The sequence below is a fragment of the Polyodon spathula genome, chromosome 3 (genome assembly GCF_017654505.1).
Source record: "Polyodon spathula isolate WHYD16114869_AA chromosome 3, ASM1765450v1, whole genome shotgun sequence".
Taxonomy (NCBI): domain Eukaryota; kingdom Metazoa; phylum Chordata; class Actinopteri; order Acipenseriformes; family Polyodontidae; genus Polyodon; species Polyodon spathula.
Genome location: NC_054536.1, coordinates 23,985,858 through 24,005,205, shown reverse-complemented (window position 1 = coordinate 24,005,205; position 19,348 = coordinate 23,985,858). Strand labels below are relative to the sequence as shown.

The 19,348-nt window shown below is 34.3% G+C and overlaps 1 protein-coding gene across 4 annotated transcripts in view; it reads left to right on the top strand.

The window, feature by feature from the left end:
• LOC121312879 (zinc finger protein 385D-like) overlaps nt 1-19,348 on the top strand; it is a 91,319-nt gene that overhangs the window by 47,156 nt on the left and 24,815 nt on the right. For all 4 annotated transcript variants that reach the window (XM_041244754.1, XM_041244753.1, XM_041244755.1 and 1 more), the window contains 2 exons: nt 2,266-2,376; nt 12,508-12,670. In XM_041244754.1, coding sequence (XP_041100688.1) covers nt 2,266-2,376; nt 12,508-12,670 — 274 coding nt within the window. The remainder of the gene's footprint in view (nt 1-2,265; nt 2,377-12,507; nt 12,671-19,348) is intronic.

Genomic DNA, 19,348 nt, shown 5'->3' with positions numbered 1-19,348 from the left:
TGCTGTTGTCACGGTCAGAAGCAGCAGCACAGCAAAACATTTCTATCACTATTCTGTGACATTTTACTGTATATGTAGATGTACATACTAATGTAATCCATAGTAGAATATCATGAAATATGAACTGAAAAAATGAGGCAAAAGAGTGTCTTACTGTATACATTGATACACAGCACATCATATTTATATTAACCATGAGTACAATGATGGAGCAGCTGGTCAAAACATTTGTCTACTTGACTTAGTTTCTGGCATTTTACCTTATAACATTTGATTAAGTTCCTGAGTTCATTAGGCCTTTTTCACTCCCTGTCAAGGATAGCATTGTACGTAGCTAACATGCCATTGACAATCTTACAATATTATGTGTCTTTAGTTGTTTGGCCAAAACTTCTGTGCCATCACTCCAGGCACTATCATTTGTTTTAAAGGTTAGCAAAATCATTTGGCTAACATATAAAACAAATCCAGATTTTCAGCTCGTTGTTTTTTTTTTTTAAGAGAAGAGTGTTTTCAAAATGTATTTCTAGTTTTACTATTTGCATTGGAGCTAATGAGGTATACACTGTAACTCACTGATAGATGTAATGTATTTCATGCAAAAGCAAGCATTTAAAATAAGCAAAATGCATTGTAGTGTGCAACGTATATTTGTATTTGGATTAGCTTAAATTGTAATAATAAAATACCTTATTTGAATTCAAATCATGTTGAACCCAGCCTCTCAAAATAATCAGACTAGTCAACGTTTATTGTGAAAAAAAGGAACATTTTATTTAAAATAAAACTAAATAAAGGAAAAATTAAAGGTATAACAACCAAGCTAAAGTACATGATTAGTCTCATATATGCTGTATATAGTTTTGGTTCAGAAGGCAATTCTCACTGTTGCAAGATAAAGACGCTCTTTGCCTCCAGACAAGCTATCGAGAATTATCTATTATCAAGACAGCTAAATTTGGATTCTAGCCTTAAATGCAGAATGATAATTGCCTTGTAAAACCTACATCAATTTGTGTAAGTCAATACTTTTCTTACATTCTACCTAAAACAAAATGTTAATTTTACTTTAAGGTCTGCTTATTCTTGAGTTCATAAGAGTATTAAAACACTACTCATTGAATACTTAACAGACTTTCGCTGCCTCCTCCAGCTGATCTGTGTCTTCAATAATACAGGCTCTCAAAGGCACTCCTGCTGGCAATGAAAGGTGTCTAGGTTCCAGGGTCTACCTTCCTCGCGTTTCTTCTCAACATCAGGGTACGAAACAAATGTCTTTCCAAAGAACAAGAGTCATTAACTATTTAGGTATTCCACTGAAACAACAATTCCTCCACCAATATGCACACTCTTCGTCCGGTTATGTCTGGGATATTCCACCACAAAACTCTAGCACTGCTAGCTCAATAAATTGAATATATTACAATTTATGTCAACTTCAAATGTTCAAGCAACTTTCTCCAGTGATTAATCAGGGCTAAGTTAGAGATTTGATTACAAGTACTTTTTAGGATTTTAGACATCTCACGCAGCGGACTCCAACACCAAGACAAACACTAGAACAGTTATCTCATATTAGAGTGTCCGAAAACAGTATGTTCCAGCTGGTTGCAGGCTGGATCTCCAGATTGTCACAGTTCAAAGATTGGTTTGTGTATCAGAACCTTGGATTTCATGTCGGGAACCCTGTTTGAGTGTCACACTGATATTTTTGTAACGTTCTCTGTACCCCAGTGACTGGATAGTTTTGTTATTTTGGGCGGTGCCGTGGTCCATGTGGAGTGTTTTCCATCGGTTGTTCTCATTCCGATGCAACCCCTTGTTCTCCATTGGTCCGCTATTCCGCCCCCTGTCGGCTGGATTTATGAGATGGACTGTTTTCTGTCCTAGGTGTCAAAGTACCCAAAACTCTCTGGCTTTGCAGTGCCAAAAGAGTCATTCAGCAATCGTGAAGATAAACCATTTGTTCAGCAGTTAGTTTATGACTCTTTTTAAAGGCATTCTTTGTCAGTGGAGGAGTTTGTCTATTTCAATTCTGTTACTTTCCCACACAGAATGATATTATGACCCACTCTGACTCTACAATATCATTTCAGGGCTTGTAGTGTATGTCTTTTATTTCAAATAATAAAAACACAACCAACACAAATAAGGCAGCAAAAAGCTAAAACGTGGAGAGCGGACAAAAGCAATGATGGGAGTTTTATACAGCACTGTATGCTGTAAAACAAAGTTAATTTGTTTTCTCTTTTTGTTTTTCTACAGATGGACCCAGTTCAGAAGGCAGTAATAAATCACACTTTTGGAGTCACTGTTCCTCCAAAAAGGAAACACATAATTCCATGCAACATCTGCCAGCTAAGATTTAATTCAGAGGTGAGTGAAATGGGTTTGGGAATGTGACTATAAATGTATTTATTTAAAACAACGAAGCTACATATACAGTTTATAAATACATTGTGCCTTGTCAAGATAATTATGCTTAGGGTGACATCAGCATTTCAAAGCTCAGTACAGGGACACGCAGACAGTTATTTTAAATTGTTTTGAAACTCTACAATTTTTTTTTTTTAATATTTTTTTTTTTAAACTTGCTTCTTATTGAAATATAATGCTTTTATCAGTATTACTGTTTACTATTTTCACATTAAACTGACAATTCTGACTACACCTACACCTTCCCTACCAATCTGTGGCCAGACTTAACTATATGTTATAACCATATGTATTGCGATTTTTACTCTTCATTTATACAATTTTGCATACTTTTAATTTTGTATATTAACCTTTATGAAACAGTATTGTAGATTCTAGAATCATATTTTATTAAGATTACTTTAAGTTCTGAGGCAAAACTGCTGGGACACTGGTACAATTGATGGGAAAAACTGGGATGTCTGGTCAGCATGATTATGTTTCTAAGGATTCTTTCCTAAGCACAACTAAAGTGGGGTTTCCTGTCCTTTTAATTATTATTAGCTTTGAGAAGCAACATGCTGTAATAGCACACTTTCTAGTCCCTATAGATCTCTTTGAGGTGGATTTTCTGTATTTATTATTTATATTTATACCACAAGCATGGGTATACATCTAGCGTAGGATACATTTCATGCTTACTGGAACTAGTTTAAAATGTGTCTTTGCTTACATTCCAGTCCAGTAGCGCTTCAATAGTTCAAACAACACTGCCACCGATACATGTTTTATAACAATTTTAAATAATGAAATCTAAGTAATTTTAGATTTCTATTGTTTTGATTTGGACCCCATTTTCCTTGAGAACTACTTCAATTAAGAAATGCCAGTTACCAATCTGCCTGCGTCTGACTTATCCGAACAGCTTGTAGCCTCTTCATTAACACCAGTAACAGCAATTGGACAGACTGAATGTTATATCTAAAAAGACGGTTGCAAAGAGGCCATAAACAGGATTCTAAATGGATCTGCATCGAGATGAGGCTCTTCCTGCGGTGAAAAAAAACTACCATGAGCGATCATTCAGTATCCTCTATATAACATCCTATCGTACTTAGACTTTGAAATTTTCATACTGGTATTATTATTTTATTACATTTTAAATAATTGATAGAAGCTTCCAACAGATGAATATTATTCATTTCACTGTAAATCTAGATTCACAAAGGGTACAGTTTGAACCTCTAAAGGACTGGATAGACAATAATTTTGTTGATTTAGTCATGAATTAGTTGCCAGCTGGTGAAAATTTGTTTTGAAAGGTTGCAGCTCTGTAGAGAGTGACCGGTGATGGTACCGTCTTACTGGGTCACAGCTAAATCTAATTTGACCCAGCTTGTGGTCAGATGATCATCTGTAAGAGGGGTGTCAAACTCATCTGGCAGCAATTTAAGATTGTTCACTCGATGGCCCACACCGCAAAAGTTATACATAGTAATATAACTGAAAATTTCTATAGAAATTTGTATGTAGGCCAATAAAAAAATAAAATATACTACTTTACACAAAACACATCACCCCCACATTCCTAGTCATCAATAAGTATGCAGGCATGGTTTCAATCAATTAATCAACATCAATATTATAGTACAAAAATAGGTGGACATAACTAGAAGCAGTTTTCCTAGAACACTGACAAAAAAAAAAAAAAAAACCCTCAATATCACAAATGTAATATAATGGAGGAAATATGAATATTTTACTTTCTTCAATGGAACTCTCAAAAAGTAAAAAAAAAGTCAGAGTATATGTCTCAAGCAAGACCGGATTAAAAACTCATGGGGCCCTGGGCACAGACTAGATAAATGTACCTTATGTTGAGCAGCTTCGAATGTAGTTAAAAGGCTGTTGCATTTCTACCGCATTTTCTTTTGCCTGCAGTTTCTCAACATTACCAGCGTCACGGGCCGTCTTGCTCCTCTCGTTTTTTTCAGCGACTTCAAAGCTGTCTTGTAGGGGCTTGTCTTTTTTTGTTGTAAAAACAAGCTAAACTCTGGATTTTGTTGTACTAAAGCTGCATCTTGTAACCCTTTTTTCCTCGTTTATTACTCCTCCTCTGACAGTTGGTAGCCAAATCTATGATTTACTAATTAACATATCAGCGAAAGTTAAAATATGCAAGAACACAGTGGTAGTACATTCATTTACATAACTCCACTAAAAACAGACAGGTCGCGTATCAAAAACACTTCAGCCATTTTAAAGAGAGGGGGGGTGTCAAGTGTTATTAAATACAAATTGTGAACAGTATTTACTAGTCTTACAGGAAAATGAAATATGTAAGATCATAATTATGGGGCCCCTAGTTTTCTGGGGGTCCTGGACCTGGGCCCTGTACGCCCGGCCCTTAATACGGCCCTGGTCTCAAGTCTCAATATTGAACTTATATTCCAAAATATAACAGTTTTAAAACCCATGAAAATAGAAAATGCTGGCAAGCTGTGAAAATGTGATTTATTAAACAGTGACACTATGAAACGTACCTTTGTATGACTTCTGTCCAGATACTTGGCACATTTTTATTTTCACACCAGTGTCTTGATATTTGGTTGTATATCCTTAGCTGTGGCCACTCACAGCACAACTGCCGAATGTTTATCCGTAAGCTTTGATCTGTGTTCTGATTGGTTAAGGTTCATTATCGAGAAGAGCCGCTCCAAAAGTAAGTGCTTCCAAATAAAGTCAAGGTTTTGCGAAAATGTTCCGACAATTTGGGGAAGTTGTTGATTAGAATATACTGGTAGAAATCTTGCTGCTGCACTTTGTTGAATTTATCCTTGAGATGCTGTTTGCACTGAAAATTGATCAGCTCCATTTGACGATCTGGCGGGCTGTTGTCACATTAAACGAGTTTGCAAATAACTGAAAGATGTTTCAATGAGACTGGAAGTCTTGAAATTGACAATCAAATTATTTTATCAGGTTTGCTAGTTTTTCACTGCAGCACTTGTAGTCTTCATAATCAAATGGATCTTTGTGTAACTCTTGATCTCTCGCCATGCAGTGTACAAAATTTCAGTTTGACACATGTTGCTGCCACAAGTTCAGCTTTGCTTTGAAAGCTCTCGCCTCTTCATCCATTAGCGTTACGGTTTGTTTTTGCCCTTGGAGTTTCTTGTTTTAAATGTTAATTTGCTTGGTGAGGTCAACAAGAAACGTAATATCCAGTAGCTGTTGGGGATTGCTGAAATGCACAAGATGTTTTCCATGTTTCGGCATTAAGTTATTATTTGACGCAAGTGAAAGAACTGCTTCAGCAGTGTCCCAGGGCTCACCCATCGTACATGGTATAATACTGCAAATCATCATACTGTGAGTCCAACTCATTTAACAAGGCACAGAACTGTCGATGTTGCAAACCCCATACTGAGGATGAAATTCACACACCTGATAGCAATGCACATTATGTGTTTTAATTCCGTAACTGTTCCACATAATGCCTGTTGACGCAGAATGCAGTGCAAGAAAATGGGCACTTCTGCATTGCTTTCTTTCAATTTTTGCAGCACTCTGGTCCACTCTTTTGCCCAGTCATATATGGTGCGCCATCTGTTAATCCCAGTTAGTTTCTTCCAAGGTAATTCAGCACTTTCCATAGCTTCTTGAAGCTAAAAAATATAAAATAAAATAATTTACTGTGGTTGTGTTGTTCATGCTTAAACTTACCTGCCATTTTGTTAATACACTCATCAACTGTGTTACGAGACAGATAGATTTTTCACATCATATCAGCTGTTTTAAGCATGCACCTTTTAACAAATTCACCATCTGAAAAAGGTTTGGCAGCACATGCAATCTCTTTGCTAACAATAAAACTGGTATCCACAGCACATTAATTTTTTCTTCTCATTTTCAGAAAAACCTTTTTCCTTTGAGACTCCATAGCTTCTTTCGTCTATTTTACTTTGTCAGCATGAGCCTTTCCAGTAAGCTCGGAAAATATTGCTTTGTGCATCATGTCATAATGCCGTTGTATGTTAAAATCTTTCATAACTGCAACCGTTGCACTGCAAATCAGACATATTGCCTTGCTTCAAATTCAGTGAAAAAATAATCATTAACATCATTAAGATTTTTACAAACACACTTTTTTCTAGTTAGTTAGAACTCTTTCAATGGGCTGTGCTAGAGAATGATAAGCAATACTGGTCCATATACAAGAAGTACAACAAAATAGTTTTTGGTGATTGCAATTCTATCAGTTGAATATCTATATAAAATACATTAGTATTCAACTGCTTGGTTAATAAGGTGGAAACTGAGGTAAAGAAAGGTGCTATTTAAATTTTATGAAGCTGAACTGACCTGTAGAAGAACTAACTTTCTTTTGGTTTGCACTTCACACCTAAAGAAAAGACCTTTATTGTCTCAAAAGCTAGTTTATTTTATATACATATTCTCATGTTCATATTAAAAGGTATCGCCAAGAAAAAAAAAAAGTACATTTAATTGAAAACATACAGTACAGTCAAAACACAATTTTCAGCATGTTTCTATAATTCTAATTACATCTGGTTGGTGCAGTAGGAATGTCACTGCCATGTATTTTTGGAAATTAATATCAACCAGACAATGAAGTAAACTAGATGGTCTCGGGTGGTCTCAACCTGTCTGAACGGACATTGGTCCGCATCACAAAATGTCATCATCTGAACCGGCACAAATTTGGAAAACTAAGTCTGAGTGGGATATTTAGTACATTATTATAGCATTTACTTTGCTTGATATTGTTATATACCACATACTTTTTAAGACTCATACCTGTTTTTGGTGGTCTAGTCTGTGCTTTTCATTTTTAACATTACGGTACTATAGAACATCAAATTGGACATTAGGAATCCTTTCTTCCTTCCAAGGAATTAAAAAAAAAAAAAGCTATTCTGTTACAGAATTCATTCTGAGCACAGCTCATTTTCTCTGCATCAGATCTTGTCATGATAGTCAGCATTCATTTCAGCCGTCAATCACTATTTACAGTTGAGTAAAAGGTTCTATTGTGTTCATCAAACCCTTCAGTGCACAAATGATGTGTCTGGAGACCAGTGAGAACATTTCCATTCCAGCGAGGAACAACACAATAAATCTAATTTCCATTTAGTTTATTACAAATGTTTGGTAATAAAATGTATTTGAAAGCATGTATATACTGTAATGTTATATTTTCTCAAATGTTTTATTACAACATGAGAACTGGCACATTATGTGCTACTACTCATTCCTGATGGGATTTTGAAATGCATGGAGCTAGGTGCAAAGCTGTTACAGCCAAAAGTCCTGAGTTATTATTATTATTTTTTTTACCTTGTGAATTTTATTGGCCAGAAAGCGTGACAGACATTAACTGCCTGGGTTTCCGTGGAAAAAGAAAAGTCTCACCTTTCTCTCATGCTGTTTTGGTCATACCTTTCAGGCAGTGTGAGTTTCCTGGCAGTTTTCTTTTAGCCAGAGAAAGTATCCTTCCAAATGCAAATAGCCAACTGATATCCTGCAGCTTTCTTAAACAGTTTCCACTATGTTTATAGATTGTGTTGAAGCACTGCAAGTGCAGCTTGCCATACAAAGCTGTGTACTTTCCTTGCATTGTTCAATAAAAATTTTGACTGCACACATTTATTATAAACCTACTGTACACGTACATGTATATAATTTGTACAAGTTTTCCAACAGAACCACAGATCAGCAATTCTAAAATAGTCAAAATATTTAGTACAGTACACTTTTAAAATAGTGGTAGTAAATCTACAGTGGTAGTAAATCTACAGTAGGCTAATCTACATTCTTCACTACATAATAATAATAATAATAATAATAATAATAATTATTATTATTATTATTATTAATCCAAATTCCACGCAGGGACAGTGCAAGGCTCTCGCCAGTAGAATGTGGTTATTTTTTTTTTTTTACTGTTGCAATTATTAGGCATCCAGTATAACAGTAGTCCATACTATGGATGTGCTTTTGGTACATTTTATGTATTATTATTATTAATGCCAAATTCCACGGCAGGGACAGTGCAAGTTGCTCCGGCCATTAGGAATGTGGTTCTGTATTTTTGATTTTTTAACTTGTGTGCAATTTTATTCGGGCAGAAAGGGGTAATGGGTCCAGGTATAGCAGTAGGCCAATGAACATTTAAATGCTATGCAGCTGTCAGCGTTTAAACCATATCTACAAACACACACACACTATTTATATCACATCCTGATGTATACTGACAGCCCTGGTTGGTACTTTCTTATCAAAGAAACCCTAAATAAGCAAATAATGTTTTAACAGCAATTTTGTTTGGCATAATTATTTACATACCACTGTTCTCATGTCCGGCTCCTCAAAATGCTTCCAAAGTGGCTTCACCTTTTTCCTTTGTTTAGAGATTCCATTTTATTAAAAATATACAACAACCATCACAAGAAACACTTAACTTTCTAACCCCATGTGCACTGGATACCATACCACGGCCACTACGGCATGAACAAATGAAGCGCCGAGAATAAAATCTTTCTGTTGCATCAATTAGAAAAACTACTTAGAGGCAATTTCCAAACCCCTTCCTTTTTATCATATCCACCCTTACTGTGGCACCACAGCAGTCGGGTACGCGACAGACTACTGTGTGTGATGATAAATTAATACATTATGCGTTTGGTGAAATTTGTCACGTAACCAGCTACACGTCTAGCATATTATTCAACGTTTAACCACTTCTTTAGAGTTTATATGTTTTAAATGTTTAAAATTCCAATCTGTAGTCCATACAAGTTCAACAAATTTCTCTGTAGTGCTAATCCACCTGGGACTGTCTGTCTTGCAGCAAGCTGATAAGCCCCGTATTTCTTATTTTGAACAAATTTGTGGAACCAACAGTTTATTTTTTTCTTTTAATTCTTCTAAAACAAATCTTGCTCAATGAATGAGATTTTACTCTTGGTGGTCGCTCAAGCCTGGTGCAGTCAGTAGCCCGCACCAGTAATACAGGAGAGCACTGGCAGCAAATTCAAGCTATGCTTATTTAGTGCATTTTGGGATGCAAATGTTACCTTATTTTGTACTTGGAAGGTACCAAAGGCTAGTGGTACTAGGTACCTAAAGCTGGTGTACAATTAATTGCATCTTATTGTTAACCAGTGACCAAACACAAAGATAACAGAAGTGTAAAGGATAAAAGAAATATCTTTTTGCGGTTTGCAAAGGGTGGCATCTATTTATGTATTTATTTATTTGTTGCACAGCTGCATTTTTTAATTGTGTAATGGCTTCATACTTTTTTTCTAACTTTGCTTAAAAAACAACTAAACTATAAATCACTCATTTAGAGTCAAATGGCAAATTAATGGTGTAAATGAATAAAATACTGAATGAAGAGGTCTCTAAACCCCCCATACTGTATGCTTATTTTTTCCAATTTGGTCAAAGAAGCTTGCCAGGGCTATTTCCAGCAGATTTCAGATAATAAAGGATTGCTTGGTAGATCTTTAAGTATAGAAAGTATTAGTGTTAGTTCAGAAAGCTGCGTGAGGTTACGTCACTTTTACATCTTTTTAGCGTGAGAAGGTGATTTACCCACCCTTTTAAAGTCATACAATGTTTTAGAGGCACACTTCCTATAGCATGAGAAATGTGCGTGGCATGTACATGCTACATCATAGAAGTCATGACAGCGAGAGAGAATTTGGGGTTTTAAACTGCGTTGAAACCACACCATTGTCTTCTGCCCAGGCATCAAGCGGGTAGGCTATATTGAACTTTCACACAAGTGATTGTCAGTTCACTTCAATATTGACATGACTTACAATTCTCCTTTCTGAAAAAAAAAAAAAAAAAAACATTTGCTAATTACATTTTGAAGTAAATAGCTTTGATAATTTAACCCTATGTATTTTAAACTGCAGCCTCTGTATATCATGAAAACAAAACATGCAGATAAATAACATACAGTTCCCCACAACAGCACTGCAAGTTGTCAGTTTAATCTGGCCAGTGTTCTTCAGCACATTAATCTGTTACAGCAGTTGCTGAAAGCCTAACCAAGAGATAATATATAACCCAGCTCTGTTGCAGTCCCTTGTTGCTGTTTGATCAGATTATGAAATAAAGACCTTCATCCACAGGGGGTTACTGTCACTGCTATCAGTACTGTTCTGTCATAAGAGAGTGTGTGTGTGTGTGTGTCTGTGTCTATCTATATATATATATATATATATATATATATATATATATATATATATATATATATATATATATATATATATATTATATATTTTTTTTTTTTTTTTTTTTTTTGAGTGGGTTTGATTCGCTGCCATAAAAATTTATTGTTGTAATGTCAGTAAGGTCCAAAAAAAAAAAAAAGAGCTCGATTTTATGGGCTCTATTTTGAAGCAAAATTTGAAGCAAATCCAAAGGCAGATTTTCCATGAGGAGTACAAATGATGTAAAAGTATAAATCTAATAACGATAGTGCAACAAAGTTGATTCTGGCAGTTCATTTGCCAGCTGACTTGTATTCAAGAAGACACTTTTTTTTTTTTATAGTGTTGTACCGTGATTACTGATGTAACTGCATAACATATTAATGAACAGATTTATTGTATTACTTTTAAACCCCCCATCTAAATTATGTTCAAATATGCTACAGCAATTAATCACTTGTCAAATACTAGCATATTGACATCTTGGTCCATTGATTAGAAAACGATATATATATATATATATATATATATATATATATATATATATATATATATATACACACACACACACACACACACACACACACACACACACTGTATAATATCTATCTCTCCTCGGGCATGGGCACTCTCAACCAAAAAATAAATAAATAAAATAATTTGAGTAAGAACCCAATGAGTACATCACCTCTGACAACATCTGTCATTGCACTACAGTGTGAGTACTGAGATTTATTTTATGTGTTACTTGTTTTGTTTTAGCTGTCAAAGTAGTTTCATGTATTGTGCAGTAAAGACCTGATTCCGTTGGTCTGTTTACTTTACTTCTACAAGTACAGGTATTGAATCCAAGAGGAATAGCATTATTCATAAGCCATATAGTCACAGAAAAGTATTTACAAATGGTACAGGCCATTTATAAGAATAAACCAAATACTAAATTATTATTTTGTGTATGTTTTATGAAGAGCTAGAGGAGGGCCTGTTCAGATAAAGCATGTTCAGATTTTGACCCATATTCTCAAGAGACTGTCACAGACATCATAATTGCAATAAGTCATATTCTAAGAAACTAAGTATGTATTAAGTAATTCAAATCATCTTTAACTGCATCTTAAGGATTTATTAAGAAGATATGCATTTTGAGACCTTTGACTGAGTCTATATCAACTAAAATAACAATGCATCCAAAAGTATTGAACTGTGGTTGTTATAATGTTTGATATGTTTCTAGCATGATAACATGTTTACAGATACAATAGTATTTGGTAAAAAATTATGTCTGCTTTAACATATCATGCTTTTCTTATAGTGTGTCTGGTAATGCTGAGTAATTTTTTTCTTGCAGTAAACTGCATGGATATGCTGTTTGTGATTGTTTCTAATACAAAAACACCATTATCCAGTGTTCTTTCAATAAAGGCCCCCAATATACCCTGCTTTATCAAACTAAGTGATGCTTTAGAAAATATTACTGTGTGACATGAATAATACAAGGATAACCTATTTAGTGTGTGTGTGTAATGAAAGTATAGTGACTTATTCTTACAGTATGTGAAAAATACCCATAAATGGGTAGCGTTGTATCATTTAGAATATTTTGTTATATACAACCATATGACAGTTACATGATTTCACTATGACATAAACAAAAATAAACTACCTGATGGCAAGCCTGACTGACAACCATGCAGCAAGTGTACCCAAGCATTGTTCTAATTACTCCCTAGGTTTGAAAAGCATGGGAATGTGGGGCCTACTATTGAAAGCGGTCTGTATTTGCAAGAATACAGTTTTGAAATGAGCCTGATTGCATGGTTCATTTTGTTCTCCTTTGTAGAGCCAGGCATCGGCCCACTACAAAGGCACTAAACATGCCAAGAAGCTCAAAGCACAGGAAACCCCGAAAAAAAAGCAGAAAGCTGCTGCCACCAAGGACAGCGCAAAGACTACTGTCACCTTCACCACTGCCAATACCATCAATACCAGCACTGACAGAACAGGTTAAGCAAAAACAACTGTTTACTTATCTCCTGCTTTGAATTTCTGCTGGCCTGGCCAGAGCTACATTCTGCTTTATCGTTTTGTGGCTGTTGCAAATGATTGATCACATTTTGAGGTTTTTTTTTTTTGGTCAGAAAAAAAGACTGCTACCTCGCAGTTCACTTAATTGTAATGCTTGCAACATGCCTATGTGTTTCACAAGCACTGTGACTCTAAAAAGAGTTTAATTTCATATACTAAGTACGGTATATGCCATGGCATCTGACAGGAAAAAAAAAAGTGTAATACTCATGTCTTTCACATCTTAAAAATCAGTACAATAACAAAACAGGTAAGTGCTGTTGAATTTCTGAAAGAGAGCACAAAGGATATTTACAATTACTAAATGTAAGCTGTCAGATGGCATCAGTCAAATATTAAGAGGGAAGATATTTTTCTTAATCTGTATTTGTGCTAGTTCCAGGTTAAACCAATCTATTTCTCTGTATCTATAATATATATGGTGCTTGGTTTATGCTGAGCCAGATAAATATGACCCATTACTAAACCCAAAAGCAGATGCAAAACAAATAAAATGCCTGAACAATCTTTCAAATTAATATATATATATATATATATATATATATATATATATATATATATATATATATATATATATATATATATATGAAAAATGTATGTATACAATTTTAAAAAGCTGTTATTTTTGTGCGCACAAAAAATAACCTATTTACTCATCTTAAGTCCATCTTTTTTAAAAAGCTTTTAGTCAATTTATTATCGGATGCTATCATTTTAAAAACGCAAGAGATAGTACAGTTAAAGACCATATAATACATATGGGTTGAATACTGTATGCATATTCTAACTATGGGTCTAGAGCAGTGGTGCACAAAGTGTGGGGGTGTGGAGAGTCAGTAAGGGGGGAGCGACTGTATGTATGGTAAGTCGCTGGTCACCAGGACCTCCTGGTAACGCTATAACTGGATAATCTTAATTTCCGAACTTACAAACTTATCAGTTACTTCTAGGGTCGTAAATTAAGAACAGTTTTTTTCATTAGTCCGCCGGTAGCTAAACTACACTCGATTTAATCGCTAAACGAGCATCATTCGTAATAACATTTTTGTCAAAATTGTCAGGTGTCCCTGTTTAGTGACACGTCTCTATCGTAGGTAGGTCACTTTTGTTCCATATTCCAAGGTAAGGTTTCCTTTAAGATAAGATAATATATATATATATATATATATATATATATATATATATATATATATATATATATATATATATATATATGGTTAGTTCTGGTTCTAGATGCTCCTGCACTGTAAAATACTGCATTTCGATTATACTGCTAATTAAGAATTTGACTGGGTCTCGTAGGAATACAGTACATAGATTCCACATAGCTTCCTCAGACTTTTGAACATTTTGTTATAGTTTTTGCAGTTTGGGCTATAGTACAAATCACTCTCTTACATTGACTAGTCACAGCTTTATTTCTGTCAAAGGGTTTCCACGCAGCATTTCTAATGAATATTAATGTAAGGATCAGCTTTAAGTGGAGTAAATTATAGAGGCATGTAAATGTAGTATTAACTGGGTTACATACAATGGCTTGCAAAAGTATTCAGACCCCTGACCAATTCTCTCATATTACCGAATTACAAATGGTACATTGAAATTTCGTTCTGTTTGATATTTTATTTTTAAACACTGAAACTCAGTTATTGTAAGGTGACATTGGTTTTATGTTAGGAAATATTTAAGAAAAATAAAAAACTGAAATATCTTGCTTGCATAAGTATTCAACCCCTGTGCTGTGGAAGCTCCCAATTTGCACTGATGAAAGAAATTGCCCTAACGAGGACACAATTACCTTACCATTGGCCTCCACCTGTAAATGCAGTATAATCGTAAATCTCAAAAAACTACTCACTTCTAAATGTTTTGTAGTCATTTTTGTATTACTTTAGTATAAATACATGTTAATTTGGATTCATATGTTGTTTTTTTCTGACTTTATGTGAACGAAAAGACACAAATTTGCCCGTTTTCCCATTGGAAATAGTGATATTTTTAAATATCACTATCCTGGTCACAAAAGCAAAGTTTGTGGGGAATAATAGCCATTTTCTATACTTTTGAGGCATAAGCAATTAGGAAATAACACTTACTACCCACAAAAAAAATGTGTTACACAGTGTTATTTAATTAATTAATATTCTAATATTGAGTGAGAATGTATGGATATGATGGTGCATGTATTTATTATTTTATTATTTTAATGTAATTATGAAAATAAATAAATTGCAAAACATAAGTGACAAGGTGAGAAGCATGCAATGGTCTATAGGTTAATACACTGTGTGCATGGTGACTAACTTTATTAGATATTGACATCTCGGGCCATTTGACCTAGAAGAATGACAATACAAGAGAATTCATTCTGTATGAAATGTTTATTTTGATCACAAGCATCTACAGAAAAGTATATTTTTTTCTTTTATTATTAAATCCAAAGACCACAACATTTATCCATATAACTAGTTACATTTAAATAAATGCTTACCCACAATCTCTTGCAGTTCCACTTTTGGTAGCGATGGCTTACACAGTTCATTACTTCCACCTGAATGTGATGATTTGGACCCCGTAACACTGCACATCGCAGTAAGTCATTGGTAGATTTCTGTGCAGTGTTTTTATCACATTGGGCCAAGAGTTCCTGCTTTATAAGCTACAAAAAAAAAAAAAAAAAAAACTTTCACTTCAGATGTCACAAGAACATAAGAAAGGTTACACATGAGAGGAGTCCATTTGGCCAATCTTACTTGCTTGGTTGTTAGTAGCTTATTGTTCCTAGAATCTCATCAAGTTGCTAATTGAAGGATCCCAGTGTGTCGGCTTCAACATTTATATGTTATGTCAAGGACATTGCATCAGTTGCTTAAAATGTATAGTTCTGGAATAGCTAAAATAGCTAATGCTAAGTATACAAGAATAAAATTAAATACATGGATAACACTATCCCAGAGAGACTAAATATATAAGAATTAATTAGACACATTTAAAATTAATAAATAAATAAATAAGTAAATGAATAGCCCATTCTAAGTTTTGTACTGATTCACTAGGAAGGACATCATGGCTGATCCTCAGAGCCAGAATCACATGAAAATACAGTAAGATTCTGTAGGTTAAATTTAATTCTAATTAATAGATCTATAAAGATGCGGGTAACGATGGTGTAACAACCTGTAGAACATGGTTGTAATCCCATAGAAAACCTATAAATATACCTCCACTGGCGGGTCTGCAGAGTGAAAAAAAGTGGTCATCTGGTGGCACACGCTTCGGAGGACAGCGTGTGTTCATCTTCGCCGCTACCTTACAATTGGATGTGTCAAATTGGGAGAAAAGTGGGGTAAACTTAATTGCCGACTACTAAATTTAAAAAAAAAAAAAAAAACATATTGCCATGGTTCCTTTGTTTCATTCTATTGGTATGACTTTATAAATAGTAAAACCTTCCTCAGGATACTTTTTTCATGATTGTATCAATATTTGTATTTCAATGTTTTATTTTTCAGTGTATATACAACAAAACCTTGTCACATTAGTGTAATAATGAAAGAAACTGACACTACCTCTGAATGGGATTGTTTTTTTAATTAGGGAACAGAAGAGCTGGATGAGTGTAATGAGCAACACACCCTATTCCCACCTCTTTTGGATTAATTCATATATCTCTTTTTTTTTTTACTCTGAAATTACATTAGTCTATAATAGCTGAGAATCATAATTTATGTTTTATTTTATTTTATCATAATACCTGCTGATCTCTTCTCTGTTTCTTTCTTCTCCATTACAAACCGGTTCTTGCCTAGCCAAAGATGTTGTCATGGGAATCACTTTAGGCAGTCCTGGTATGCTTTGTGATGAGTAACATGGCTCAGAAGGATTTCCAGTGGTCCGACAACATCAGGAATAACTAAACATAAGTTGTAAAATGAAACTATTTGTAACGTAATTAAAAAGCTTCCCTTGCCTTGATGTTTAGATTTAATTTTGATCCCTTGCTTCATTATTCAAATCTAATATCCTATTAAACATGGCATACTCTGATTGCTTCCCTGCAAACGTTTGTTTTCCTGTAGGAGCTTTGCATTTTCTGCCTACAGTTTGTCCATCAGTCCTTCATTCTCCTTTGACAGTTAAAACTTCTCACCATGTAAAACACTTTGTTTGCATAATGTACTCAACATACAGTAGAATAACATATGTTATTACAAACCTTTTGCGCCTTCAGTTTCTTAAGTTTTTCTGTTTAAAATGTTATTGTTTTACATTTAAGAGTTTGTGGTTCCTAGCCAAAAAACAAATATAAAAAAGGTAACAGTGTTAGTTCACAGAATATAAATGTTTTTATATATACATTTAATTAGTGTAATCTAAAATATTCTTCTACATTGAAAATAGTTTGAAGGTGAGTACCACCCATTCCTATCTTTAAACGTATATTATCTAGTCATTGGCATTTTAAGATTATTACATACCATATACATGTATAGCATTTACCATATATATGAAATTGCAGATAACTACAGGTAATGAATAATAATTACATTTATATGAATACAATGTCAGGATAAATATATATACAGTACATTGTGGCACAATAGAAATAGACAAATGTATTTTATTTCACTTATATAATTTGTTTATTTTAAAACGCTATGGGCTTCAAAGCATTTCCTCTATTCTTTAATTAACTCCTATTTGTTGAAAGGAGAAAAAATCAAATAATGTCAAAAAACGAGTAGCAAAGAGTGGTGCAGTCTTTAACTTGACATAGTAGGCGATAACTCAGTTGTTTGGGTCTAGTTTTGTAAAATTAACAGGTGTTGTCCCTCTTTTAAACAAAGAAACAGGTGTTAAAGACTGGAGTCAACACTTTGAAAATATAGCCCAACCTATCATCCAATATCACAAGCCTTGATTAGTACTAATATAGCATTTGGTGATGTATTATAGTTTTACATGAATACAGCTAACATCTGTTAAGGCAATGAGTGATTTGTCTCATAGGTCTCGTGTTATTTCCGATTGGATTTGTTGTTTAAAACTGTTTGGCTAACAGAATCCATTATATAAGTGTTTTTTTTTTTTTTTACTTCTGTGTTATTGTGAGAAACACATAGATGTGTGAAATAACCTAAGGGTAACAGTTGGATTATCTTGCTATATGAAAGCTTGTGCTACAATAAACCAGTTAATCCAAACAGTGTCACATGCTCTTGTCGTCTTCAACTGACCGTTGAAACGCCTTGCGCGAGACCACATTAAAATTACAGAAACAAAAGTAAATAAATAAATAAAATTGACTGAACAACCCAATTAGAGTACTTGCCAATTTGTAATTCAATATTTAAAAAAATATATATACAACACCTTTTCCTTCAGAGGACCACCCCAAAGCACTTTACAGGGGCTAATGATAAAGTATAAGTAAATACATGTCATCTAGATTGTATTTTATCACGGCAATGACTAACTGTTCGAGGTAAAATGCATATTCCATTCAAATTACTCTGCCTGTTTTAAACCATACTGTTAAACAGTTACATAATTCAGAGACTTAACTAATTTCAGTTGTACCTTGAAACCGCACAATAAATTGGATTGTAATAGATCGAAGTTACTGAAACTCTGTCGCTATTGTACAGTAGCCTGCACAGTATCCTTAGTACATAGACCATAATCTAGTAACAGCAAATCGTTTTATTTGAAAAACTTGACATCTCACTTTCCAGTGTAGCCTACTTGAACGTCTGTTTTAAATGTTATTTTAATATTAGGCAAAATCTTAAATGAAACTAAAGCAAGAAGAGGAGAGGAGAAAGTCTCTTACCTTGCCTACTGCATTAGTTTATCTCCAAGTGAAGACAAAATGGTCGGGACCGAGTAGGATGCTCGAGATCACAGGATTTGAAAGTGGTACCTTTAGCTTGCACTGCTTATTGAGGGAGAAGAAATAAAACAAAGTGGATGTTAAGACACAAAGAGAGAATCTGTTTGTTAAACAAAATGTCTAGAAATAGAAAAAATTGCTACGTTACCTTTCTAATTTTGACGAACAAGTGCCGGAGTAGACAAAGAGGTACAGGGAGCATCATCCATGTCATTCTGTACAAAAAAAAAAAGTAAAGTCACAGGTGCAGTTTGACCCATATCAGTCTAACACCTCTGAAATCCGTGTTGCCACGTCAATGGATGGCAATCAAACAAAAAATGATTTGCCAGTATCTGAGGAGTCTGAAGACGAACAGTTCATGTCTGAAGATGAAAACAGTGACGTTGGACAACCAAACATAGAGGTATGTGTAGTTTTTATTATATATTTTAGCACCTGGTTTATGAATTACTTTAGCATGGATTTTTATCTTGATCGGTTAGAATGTGCAGCTGATGGGCAAAATGATGGACTACAAAGCGACATTGTTGGAGCAAAGGTATAACGGCTTTTATACAGATGCACTTTCATGTATTTTATAGAGTCCAATGTTTTTTTATTTTAATTAGACTGTTACTGCATTATTCTCATTACAATTGGCAACATCAATGCAACAGCTTGTGAACTATGCTCCCTGTGCATGATCCCCTGTATGTATGAG